We start from the raw sequence: 12,743 nt of genomic DNA, 5'->3' as shown, positions 1-12,743 counted from the left end.
AAGTCTGGAAACCAGAACGGCTGAAGGAGGACCAGAGTCTCCTGGCAGGTTGAGTGAAAGTGGAAAACACAGCACTCCAAGTTGGCCAAATATCAATTACCACTGGGGACCAGTGATACAACCCATACATACAGGTCAGATATGTGCCCTGTGAAAGCAGCACCTCTTGTTTTGACTCCAAACTCCTTCACCAACACCTGAACACAAACTGACCATCCCTACATGTGCACACTGGAAAATGCAGTTTAGGGAGTCATTAAAGCTGTGCCTGACAATGGGATTTCACATCCCACACCAGTGCCCAGGAAGGCACCTGAGCCCAGTGCTCCAGGAAGAAGTTGGAAGGAAATAAGAGAAAAATCCACAGAATTCATTAAGTGACCAAAAAACACACCTTGCAGTAGGAAGCACGCTGAGCCCCATTGATTTACTGACAAAAATCAAATCTCATGACCTCTACTGCAGGAGGGGTGGAAATTTCATCAGGAAGGTCACTTCAGGAAAGCAAATATTCAATAGCAACAAATTGAAAAGAAACAAATGCTGGTCCTGATCCAGCCAGACACGATGCCCAGATAAAAAACCAGTGTCACGAGTGTCCTGGACCCCAACACTCCCCACTCTTCCAGGTCCCCCAGCTGAAGTGAAAGCTAGCAGTACTAGCGTAGGCAGAGCCTCAGTCCGCCCATCAGGGTTTTAAGCTACGTTTAAATCCAACACATGTGGAACCCAGCCCTTCCAGCAAGCCCACCTTGGTACTCACACAGGGCTAACTGGAGAGATCTCCACAGGTTCTCCTAGGGTTTTCCCAAGAAGTAAAATAGATGCAAATTCAGAAAACCCAGCCCATACTACAACAGGAATTTGGGGGACATACAGCACAGACGTGCTGACCGAAGTTGACCGCACAGCTGTACGTACGCTGAAGTTTTGCCCACCAAGCCAGGCACATGGATTTCCCATTGCACCTTTTTGGCCGTCCAGTTCTGAAAGCGTTAAGCAACTCTTCACAATTTTCACACTGCATTCAAAGGTGGTGTGTCTTTGCCGATGTTCATACGGGTATGAATAAAATTCTAATTAAGTCATGGTCTTGCCCTGCCTGGACTGCTAACAACCGTCTGCAACCAGTTTACAAAGCACCAAAGTACGCTGTGTTATTAAAAGCCATGAATCCACAACGGTTAGGTCTTCTGACTACCTTGCTGAATGCAAATTCTTTAGGAAAAAAGTCTCAAACATCTCTATTTGTCAAGAGAAAAGGAGACGAACGTTCTGTTTCCTTCCACTAAAATAAATATTTACTTTACATATTAATTTGCTGTTTATTCCATGTCATTTTGTCTTCTTGCAAGATACTGCTTTTTTTTCATTTGATGCCCTCCTGCGTAGCTGCAAGGCTTGATTAAATGCCTTGCGATATAAGCCCATTGTTACTATGAGGACAGACACGTGTTCACAACATTAATCCTCGCTATGGGAAACCTGTAATCAAACAAACATTCCCAATGCTCAGTTTAGATGCAACAAAACCAATAATGTGGGTGTTGCCAGAGAACATAGCGTGTGTTTGTTAGCTCGGTTCATCATCATGAGCTCCTACCTCTGGGAAAACGAGAGAGGAACCACATTGTCTCCCCACCATAGCGTGAGGACTAACTTGAAATAAGTAATGCTTAAATATATCCCAAATCCTAGTCTTGCTACTATTTATGTACTAGAAGCAAAGTCAAAATCCATTTTTGCTCACTTCCATGTTGGCTTTTCCACCTCCCCAGCACCTCCCCTCCCTCAGGGACACACTGTCCCAAAGATGAGGGCTCCTCACCCACTACCAGGCCTGCGTCCTTGGTCCCATCCTTACGATCCATCCTCGACCCATGGTCCAGAACACAATCCAGAAGCTGGTAAGTCTTTAAAACTTGTTCTTAATTTTGGTCTGGATCCCATCTCTCATGCCTTGGTCAGGCCCTCCTGCTGCCAGAAAAATTTGGGCCACACTTACCGGTTCGTCTCGCACATCCCCTGGTAGGCTTCAATCGCGTCCTCTTGATCAATGTGCTTGTCACTGTTTGGCCAGCTGGCATTGGTGCTGATGCTCTCCTAAAATCAACACGCAAAACACAGCAGCGTGACATCCTGCACATCTCCTCCTGCCTTTCAAAGTTCCTGCTATCAAACAACTCCCAGCCATCCTTAATAGAGCTTCCTCGGGGCATCCATCAGACTAGAGAGTTTTTATGAATTCATACGCATGCAAACAGACAGCAGCAGAGATTAGGAGATGGGAGGAGGATGCATGAACCTGGGAGGGAGATAAGGGGGTGTGTGTGGTCTGAGATACAAAACATAGCAAAACCTCGAGGAATGTTAAGGCACTGAATTAAAAAGCCCAAGTGAGTTTTCAGAAAATGTACTCTTCAATAGAAGAGCCTCTAAACAAAAAGCTCACAAACGAGTGTGATGGGACAGGCTCTCTTGCCTACATGCCACTAGAAACACACTGCAGGTGCACCAGCATCAAGTGAGCAGAATCTGGTCCAGAAGCTCTTTTTCCCAATCCCATGTCCTTGCAGAATAAGCTGGTTGTCACAAAACACCACCGGGAACCATCTCAGACCACCACACCTTGGTGCAGGTCTGAAGAATCATAGAATCATTAAGGTTGGAAAAGACCTCTAGGATCATCAAGGCCAACCCCCAACCCAACACCCCCAGGCCTCCTAAACCATGGCCCCAAGGGCCACGTCTGCACGTCCTTTGAACCCCCCCAGGGACGGTGACTCCCCCACCTCTCTGGGCAGCCTGTGCCAGGGCCTGACCGCTCTGGCAGGGAAGACATTTCCCCTCATCTCCAACCTAAACCTCCCCTGGCGCAGCTTGAGGCTGTTTCCTCTCGTCCTGTCCCTGGTGACTTGGGAGCAGAGACCAACCCCCCCCTCACTCCAGCCCCTCTCAGGCAGCTGCAGAGAGCGAGAAGGGCTCCCCTCAGCCCCCTCTTCTCCAGGCTAAACCCCCCCAGCCCCCTCAGCCACCCCCCAGCACACTTGTGCTCCAGACCCTGCCCCAGCCCCGCTGCCCTTCTCTGGACACGCTCCAGCCCCTCCAGGCCCTTCTTGTCCCAAGGGGCCCAAACCTGAGCCCAGCATTCGAGGTGGGGCCTCCCCAGTGCCGAGCACAGGGGCCCCATCCCTGCCCGGCTCCTGCTGGCCACCCCAGTGCTGACACAAGCCCGGGGGCTGGTGGCCTCCTTGGCCACCTGGGCACTGCTGGCTCATGCCCAGCCGGCTGTCAGCCAGCACCCCCAGGGCCTTCTCCGCCGGGCACTTCCCAGCCCCTCTGCCCCAGGCCTGGAGCGTTGCCTGGGGTTGGTGTGACCCAAGGGCAGGACCAAACCTGGGAAGTTGTTCCTTGGTGTGGGCTGGCTAGACCTCATCAGCTCTGGGGTCAAGCACCTTACAGCAGTACAGACATATAGTCCTGGGCTGTCTGAAACTTTGTCATGGACTATATCTTTTTCATAGGCAAAACCTCCTATGAACCTGCAGAACCCCCTATAACCTCCCCACACCATCCTGCCTCCCAGAGGCTACCAATTCAAAAATGGCATCATTCAGGCAGGTAGTGAATTTTTAGCAACAGAACAGGAAAAGGAAAGGAAAATCCATTACGCTCTCAATTACCATGTTTTTGCCTGTCTCTTTTTGCTGGGCTGCCTTCATAATCTGCGACCTCAGGATGAGCACCTCTTCTTTCCGCACTTCCAACTCCTCGTTGGCCGATTTCAGCTGATTCAGTAAGAGGTTATAACTGTCCTGAATATCATTAGATGAGTTGTTCTGGGTTGCTCGATCTGCGATAGCCTTCCTCAGCTCATTAAGTTCATTTTTCAGCTTCTTGTTCTCAGACTCCAGCTCTTGCCTCTGGAAAATACAAAGCCGTTAACCAGTTTAGATAAAATGTCTCATAGTTCCTCATCCTTTTCCAAGATGCCTCTAAGGTAACTCAATTACCAATGATTGCAGCCAAATGATCAATTCATGCCGAGAACCAGATTTTGCTGCCTGTCCAGCCATGTGTGGCTCAGAAAAGATTTTTGCTGTAATCAGTAGCGTGTTGCCCTTTAATAACAACAATTACAGGGTGACACAGGGGAGATTTTTTTAATTTGTTGACACTATTTTTAAACACAAACACGAGCTGTTAGAGAAGCCAAACACGTTTGTTTTTTTCTCTACCCCTTCTCCTTCTCGAACAAGAAATCACCACAAACCCCACATCTTTCACACTCAGATAAGCTCAAAGATGCCAATTTACATGACCCTTCACCATGGCAGATGCCCTGTTAGGTGAGCTACGGCTGTGTGAATTCCCACTACCGCTTCTTTGCTCATACATTTTGTAATTTCCCTACCCCAGTGCAATGTTTAGAGGATTTGCTTGCCCTGACATCTCATCAGCTGCTGGCATTTGACAGGCAGGGGCGATACCGTAAAAATTTGATGCCGACTGCTTCTCCCGAATAACGATGCTCAAGCATTGCCATGTTTGCCGAGACAACTGAAGGGCTTATTTGCTTTTGCATGACAGTAGAAGACAGAAGAATGAAACTCTGGCAGCAAAGACAGCCTTTACTTCAGAACTTCACCATAAAGCTTTGTTTGCAGGTGGTAACACCACATTTAGCAGCTCTTTGCCAGCACCCAAAACCCACCTGGAGCATCCCAGCTGGATCAAGAGCAGCTTTGCTCCTGCGATGGTGCAGTCCTTGCTACAGGTCACAGACAGGGAGGGAGCCAGACTCCTGGGGTCCTGCTCACAGCCCGAATCCCAACAACCTGCCTTCTCTTTGCACGGGATCCTCCGGCACCAGCTGCTGCCTGGCGGCACCCAGCACCGCTCCCTCCTGCCCCCACGCACCCAGGCCTCTCAGACAACACCAAAACCCAACAGGATCCATATCCAACCACCGCATGGCAGAAATTGAGGCATCTGCAAGCAAGCCGACAAAGCCTGGTGTCTTGACTGATTTGGCGTCAGCTGCTCTTTCCTAGGGACCGACCCCCATCCATGAGGATTCTCTGGCGTCTACAATAGCACAAACTCTTTCCCCACTGAGATTCAGGTGCTTCTCTCTCCCCCCCCCCACCTTTTGACCCTTTCCACAGCTTTCTCGCACGATCCCTCTTATCTATGGGATATCTGCTTCATTATCAACTTTGGCTGAGGCGAGCTAAAGAATCTGAAAATGGCAGGGTGGGGATGGAGGAAATTTATACAATTTATACAGCGTGTAGCTAGCACAGCTGTGTAAACCTCGTTTCCATAGGAAACGGGTGCTATAATTATAAATCCTTCCAAATTATAAATAGCATGCCTTATCACAGCAGAGGTGTGAACAGAATAGCTGATCTGGCATCTGGACATTCTCCGAGCTGAACAAACACCATCAGTAGTGGAGCATAGTCAGGTACTTTATACCATCTGTCATTTAAAAAAAAAGGGGGGGAGGGGCAGGAATGAGAAATGCATTAGGCCCGGCAATTCCTCCACATCCACGTTAACCACAGCTCAGCAGAGGGAGCATATGAGACACTGGCTTTTCTAGAACTGTTTTAGAAAAGAGTTTGAAAAGCGTCCGCACGGCGGGGAACCGATACTAAACCGGGGGTAACTCTTCTTGCCGCGTGGCTGAAGCATCGGCTGGCTTTCCACTCTTTTCTGATCATGCTTAGAGACAGGTGAAGGGTAAAAAGAAAGCGGTTAACTGCTTTTCTACACAAATGGCTCTTCTGTGATTCTTGTTAGTTGCTGGATAAGACCCCTACCCTTTTTTTTTTTTTCCCTTCCCCATCTCCTCTCTCTTTCTCAGCCCTACCCTCCTTTCTCTCTTTTTTTTAAATGGTCAGCCACACTGCTAACTCCAGGGACTGGCTGTACCAAGCTGTGCTCCAGTTAGAAACAAAGCCAGGAAGATGGGGAAAGAAACCAATAACCAACAATCCTGCTCCAAGAGCCCACACTCTGGACTCTTTTCAGAGTTTACAATTAAATTAATTCCCTACTCCTTTCTTGGTAGATTTTGGGCATAGAGCAATGTTAAAATATCTACAAGACATGGGCAAGGTGCCTCTGGTCCCCTGCCTGGGCGCTCCTTTTGCATCAGTGATGGCAGAACAGAAGCTAAAATAACATGCTTTGAATGTGGAAAGGGAGATTTCTATTTGCACTGTGAGAAACGCTCTTTCTTCTGCATAGTCCAATAGTGCTGATTTATTTGACAAGTTACACGAACAGAACGTCCTGAACTTGAACTCACACTTGTCCCACGTGTACAGCGTTATAGAGGCGTGAAAGGGGTACCCAAGCACCAACGGTGACGGAAACAGCTTCGCTTTTTAGGAAGGGGTTATATAGCAGCGCTGGGTGAAGCATGAGCCTGTGTAAATCAGAGGTTAGTGCTGCCATGCTGGGAACTTGCCCTCTCTTCTATTTCTGGTACTCGATAGGAAAGAAAATAAAATCCTCTAGAAGCTCATTTTATGATGAACTCCGGAGTTTAAGGGATGAAACAAACATCCCAGCTATGTGAAGAGCGAGAAATCAAACTATGCATTGTGCCCCTGCTAGGAACACAGGAGCAGGGCAAGGACTCCCTGGTGCTTTCACTCCCACTTTCCCAGCCTGAAAAACAAGCCAGAAAACACATTTTTCACTGGGGAACTCCTTGTTTTACAGGTGTAACTCAGGGACACGTCTCCCACCAGGAGGATAAAAGAGGAGTTTTACATCCCTCCAGCCCTGCATCATGGCTAACCAAACACCTGGCTGGGCATATTTTGGGTCAGAATCTACTGAAAACTCTATGTATCCATTACAAAGAATGCGTCATTTATGCCTGCTGTAAACATACCAGCGTTAGCCCGTTTCTCACGTTCCTTAGCAGCGTTACAAAAAGAAACAACCACCCCTTCTCCAAATGAGCTTCTCTAAGGAAGGACTGTGCCTCACTCGCTTCTCTCCGCCAAAATCCGCACCCGGAAAGGCTCCCCACCAAAAGCTAATCCCAAAGGCCAGCGTGGGTGCTGTGGCAGCACAGGACAATTACACCAAGACACGAAGCCGGCTGACAGCAGACACACATGAAGTAGCAGACCACGCACTAGCTGCAAAACCCAAGCCTGCGCGGCCACCTACTAACACCCACACCTTGTATTCTCCTGCTCAAGGGGCCACACGTGTCAGAAATATCTTGAATAGGACACAAAGTGAAGAGAAGGCAGTGAAGACTCAGGTCACAAAGTACTGAACAAGACCCAGGAATGTCCTTAACCCCCAGCAAAACCTGCTCTTCAGTAATAACTGTATTTATTCTGTTTACCCAAACTATTATTTGTACGCATTATTTTAAAATAATGCATATACTTATATCTATACACACACTTGTACTGTTTACTGTGTTTATATACTCATTTATCCAAACCATACCCTGGGTCATTCATGACCTTATCTAAGCACCTCTTCCCCCATCCCGTGCAACACTCCTACACCACGATGAGCTGTTCAGCTGCATCAATAACAGTCTTCACACCTCACCTAGGTCAAAATCCATACTCATTTCACAGCAATACACTGATTTCTGAAAAGACAATGCAGCCACCTTTCTAAAACCTTGTGAAACCTTTCTAAACTGGCTAAGGAGTCTTAGTTTCCAAAAGACAGTGCAAAGCCAACCCCCTTCTCCTTCTCCATAAACTGGTATCTCATGGACCATTCAAGAGCATCCACAGGAAGAGTTTGCTACGTGTAAGATCAGCCTAGTTCCCCAAGAGAAAAGACTTTTTAAGCTGGTGAAAAGGAAAAGTAAATCTAATTATACAAGACTCTTGAAGGAGCCGGAGGTAGTATAGATATTTGAGATATAAATTAGCAGGAGAAATAGAGATAAGAGAGGAAGAGGTTTTTTTACAGGCACAGAAGCAGCCGTCATAGACGAAAGAAGGAAAAGCAGCACTCAATCATCAGTAAGTCACTCTTTCATTGCAGGTGGAGACTTCAGGCAGCGTCCTGTATTCAGAAGTGTGGAAAGCATCGGCGAGCTGTATTTGTCTCTCTTTTTCATTGGTTCCTCTCAGGCCAATCCACCTACAGTGAACACAAAATCCTGCCCCTCACTGTGACATTTGAAGCAATTCTGCCTTGGTTTTCACAGGGACCTCAGCTCTTCCTAGACTGACAGTCACCCAACATGCCAGTACCCAAAATATCACGTGCTACAGCTGGTCTGTGCAGGTCTGCACTGTGTTAAAGCAAGCTCATAGACCTGGTTGTTTCCTGTTGCAACCCTTAGCTCGTTTTCCTGCAACTCCAGCACAAACCTTCTGCTGGAGATCACAGAACGGCAGGGGTTGGAAGGGCCCTCTGGAGCTCATCCCGTCCCACCCCCTGCTGGAGCAGGCACACCCAGAGCAGGGGCACAGGGCCGCGTCCAGGCGGGGGGTGAATGTCTCCAGGGAAGGGACCCCACAGCCTCTCTGGGCAGCCTGTGCCCCTGCTCTGGCACCCGCACAGCAAAGGGGTTTCTCCTCACGTTCAGGTGGAACTTCCCGTGTTCCAGCTTGTGCCCGTGGCCCCTTGGCCTGGCGTTGGGCACCACTGAAAAGAGCCCGGCCCCATCGCCCTGACACCCGCCCTTCAGATATTTATCGGCACTGATGAGATCCTCCCTCAGGCTTCTCTTCTCCAGGCTGAACAAGCCCAGGTCTCTCAGCCTTTCCTCACCAGGGAGATGCTCCAGCCCCTGATCCCCTTGGCAGCTCTGCGCTGGCCTTGCTCCAGCAGTTCCCTGCCCTTCTTGCACTGGGGGGCCCAGACCTGGCCGCAGCTCTGCAGCTGTGGCCTCACTGGGGCAGAGCAGAGGGGGAGGAGAACCTCCCTCGCCCTGCTGGCCACGCGCCTTTCCATGCCCCCCAGGGCACCGCTGGCCCCCTTGGCCCCAAGGGCCCGGTGCTGGCTCAGGGTCACCTCGCTGCCCCCCAGCACCCCCAGGGCCTCTCAGCAGAGCCGCTCTCCAGCAGGTCCCCCCCAGCCTGTGCTGGTGCGGGGGGTTGTTCCTCCCCAGGGGCAGGACCCGGCACTTGCTCTTGTTGAATTTCTTAAAGATGCTTAAAGAGAACCTCTTGCAGTGCAATGCCACTAAAAACTAACTCTGGGATGTGTTTCCTTGCAAGTTCATTTTAGGCTGAAGAACCCTGTTTTTTTGTAACATGTGCTACTTATTCCTATGAAAGGGTATTAATAGAGAATTATTAATGTTTGTTAGACACTAGGACTATGTGTGTTAATACATTAGTCATGTAGAAAGTAGGAAAATCCAAAGTAATTATTTCCATCCTAAACTTCCTGGTTAAAACTTGAAGAAAACCCAATTTATGAACTTGCACAGAAGTCAGAACCACAGAAGCCATTTAAGAAGGTGGCGGCTCTCATCTGCTGGGTTTTCCCCTTCCACACTGCAACTTCACTTTGCTTTATAAGGTCAAGAAACTTACAGCTCCCATAGCCACGTTTAACCAACTGGAAGACACTTGGGCAACAATCTTAGAGTTCCTGCCATGCTTCTAACTCCAACGGGCTCAATCACAAAGAGCACGTCTAGCAAGTGCAACACAAACATCGTGATTAGAGAGTAAAAATTGGATGAACTAAGTGCCAGAAAAAGCTACTGCTAGAGGTATGCTCTTAGTTAGGGTTGAACATTACATCCTTTCCACCTCTAAATTCTGCTTTTTTTGCATCCCTCCGAGGAGATGATGCAGACAGCAAAAATGGGTACTGCTACTGTCAGATGGTTTAGTATGATGTAACATGTGTTCCTCTGGATTTCTCAGTTGTATCGCAGGATTTGTTAAGGGGATGGGGAGAGAAGGAGTGTCTGGAATGTACATCTGCACTACCCAAAAACCTAACCAATCAAACAGAAAAACCCAACCCTTAACAAAGCCTACCCCAGAAACTGGTTTTCTGAGGACGAGCAGGACATGACAACTGGCCTAACAGTCAAGACCGGAAGTATTTGGGTACAGTTAGAGCAGGAGGACACAACGCACACAGCCACAACAGGAGCCCAGCAGGTTTCAGTCACTCTGTATGTCGTAGGGACAAAATGATGGAGGCGGAACTGAAAGGCTTTAGAGCTTAGGGACAAGATGAATTGCAGGGTAGGGAAGACGTAACAACTATGGTCAACCAGCACTGCTGCTGGGAGATGGAGGCTATTACCACAATCCCACACAGCAGATTTATTTGGTTTTGACTTGACTGGCACCTTGGGAATGCAAGGAAAGCAGAGTCGGAGCCTGGAACAAGAAACATGTTGAGCTTCAGCTGCAAGAAGTCACACCTCCCACACAGCAAACTGCTGACACATACAGTGTCACGTCAAAGGAACCCAAGAAAGTCCCAGTGGGAATATGTGGGGGAAAAAAAGCACCCTAAGTGGGCTTGTCACCACTGTGGCAGGTAGGTCAGAGCAGAACAGATACTGTGTCCGAGAGAAACATCTGTGAGCCCACCCCAGGCCCAGGAGCTGACGGAGAGCTACAGCTTTCAAACTGCTATCTCTAATAGTCAGAACCGAGAACAGGAGGTTTGGGGTTATTACCACATTCAGACAATTTGTTTGGGCTGTTGGAGCCACGGAATAGGTTTACAGCACTAAGTAGGGGCTCCTCACTCACCTTCAGACTGTTGTATGCAAAATCTTCACGGTCCGAAGTCACTTCAGTCTTCATTTCAATTACCTGCATGGATTAAAGAGAAAAATTAATATTTAAAAGCAGCCAGAGGAACGGGCACATGGCACAGGACAGCTAGGCATGCCTCCATCAACAGCCCGCCCTGCCGCAGCTCAACCATAATAACGTTATTCATTGCCATTAGACGGAGTTCCAGCAACATGTAGCAGTGAAGGGGCCGCTTCAGGAGAAAACAGTTTAATCTCTCATTAATATCTTACAACTGTGGCTCACTGCAGCTTTTGAACAATGACAGTCATTAGGGGAAAAAACTTCAACATAGCAGTTGGGAAGCAGGTTTTTAATCTCTGCAGCAAGGATGAGAGGCTGGGGAAGTTTCCTGTTTCATATATTTCCTGCAAATCGCTAGAGGTGATCAGGAAGAATTCCTGGTGAAGCAAGTAAATAATTACTGTTGATGATTTTGTTGAGTCTCTTATTGCATTCGTCAACAGACACGTAGATCTCACACTGGAGAGAAATAAACAAAACAAAGCAACAACAGCCCCAGAAATTTCAATTATGAAACCAAGAGTGACAGCATTTGCTCAGCATTTTATATAAGAGCATCTTTACTGCCTCACGACACCACGCACACAGCACTGCTGTTTCATGGCAGGCATCGTCTCCCACACTCTGGCCTCTGAACAAGTCACAGAGCCTCAGTTAAGGATGGCAGAGTAAAGTGTATACAAGACATCCACTATTAAAAGCCCCCCAGTGCTAAACACCAGCTCATTGGCAGCTAGAGCGCTGTATTTTCAGACTCCAGTTGCAAGTCTGGATGGACTCCTGTCTCAAGTTACCACTATGCTGCCAGTAATCTTGATTTTTAAATTTTATTTTTTTAAATTACTCCCAAGCAAACAACCCAGACTGTAGGAAGGTATTTTTGCACAAGGTAGAAAGACTGTATCAAAGAAATATCCCTGCACTGCCACAGAAAGGAAGAACCAATCCTTCTAACAGCAATCTTGCTATTTCTGATTTACTATACTATTTTTTAAGCTACATTCCTGTATGTTCATTATTGGGCGGGGAAGGGGGACGGAGAAAAGCCTCAAACCACACAGATTATAACAAGACCAAACTGAGGACACAGCCCAGCTGATATATTTGTGAAGCACTTCTCAGCTCACGCCACACACTGCTGGGTGGGGGGAAGCCAGGACTGCAAAGTAGTGCTTCAGTAACCCAAACCAACCAAAAGATGTGGAGATGTGGGGTACCAAGGCCTTGCTCTACACCACTCCCAAGCACTGACATGCCTCTAGGTTTGCTCCAGCTAAAAAGTGGTATCTGTGTCCATAAAGCTGCAGCATCATGTCCGTCTGCAATCCTCTCAAGAGAATCATAGAATTGTTTAGACCTGTAAGATGATTGAGTCCAACCACTAACCTAGCATGGCCAAGTCCACCACTAAACCATGGCCCCAAGGGCCACGTCGACACGTCCTTTGAACCCCCCCAGGGACGGTGACTCCCCCACCTCTCTGGGCAGCCTGTGCCAGGGCCTGACCACTCTGGCAGGGAAGGCATTTCCCCTCATCTCCAACCTAAACCTCCCCTGACGCAGCTTGAGGCCGTTCCCTCTCGTCCTGTCCCTGGTGACTTGGGAGCAGAGACCAACCCCCCCCTCACTCCAGCCCCTCTCAGGCAGCTGCAGAGAGCGAGAAGGGCTCCCCTCAGCCCCCTCTTCTCCAGGCTAAACCCCCCCAGCCCCCTCAGCCGCCCCCCAGCACACTTGTGCTCCAGACCCTGCCCCAGCCCCGCTGCCCTTCTCTGGACACGCTCCAGCCCCTCCAGGCCCTTCTTGTCCCGAGGGGCCCAAACCTGAGCCCAGCATTCGAGGTGGGGCCTCCCCAGGGCCGAGCACAGAGGCCCCATCCCTGCCCGGCTCCTGCTGGCCACCCCAGTGCTGACACAAGCCCGGGGGCTGGTGGCCTCC

At 48.9% G+C, this 12,743-nt stretch overlaps 1 protein-coding gene across 1 annotated transcript in view; it reads right to left on the bottom strand.

Annotated features, from left to right (window-relative positions):
- The window catches only part of MYO5B (myosin VB), a 157,602-nt gene that overhangs the window by 19,616 nt on the left and 125,243 nt on the right, over positions 1–12,743 (bottom strand). The window contains exons 27-29 of the mRNA XM_075077514.1: positions 10,740–10,802; positions 3,684–3,923; positions 2,006–2,103 (exon numbers count right to left, since the gene is read on the bottom strand). Of these exons, the coding sequence (XP_074933615.1) occupies positions 2,006–2,103; positions 3,684–3,923; positions 10,740–10,802 (401 nt within the window). The remainder of the gene's footprint in view (positions 1–2,005; positions 2,104–3,683; positions 3,924–10,739; positions 10,803–12,743) is intronic.

Source organism: Phalacrocorax aristotelis, chromosome W (assembly GCF_949628215.1).
Source record: "Phalacrocorax aristotelis chromosome W, bGulAri2.1, whole genome shotgun sequence".
Taxonomy (NCBI): Eukaryota; Metazoa; Chordata; class Aves; order Suliformes; family Phalacrocoracidae; genus Phalacrocorax; species Phalacrocorax aristotelis.
The sequence above is the reverse complement of the archived record's forward strand: the minus strand, read 5'-3'. Positions and strand labels throughout refer to the sequence as shown.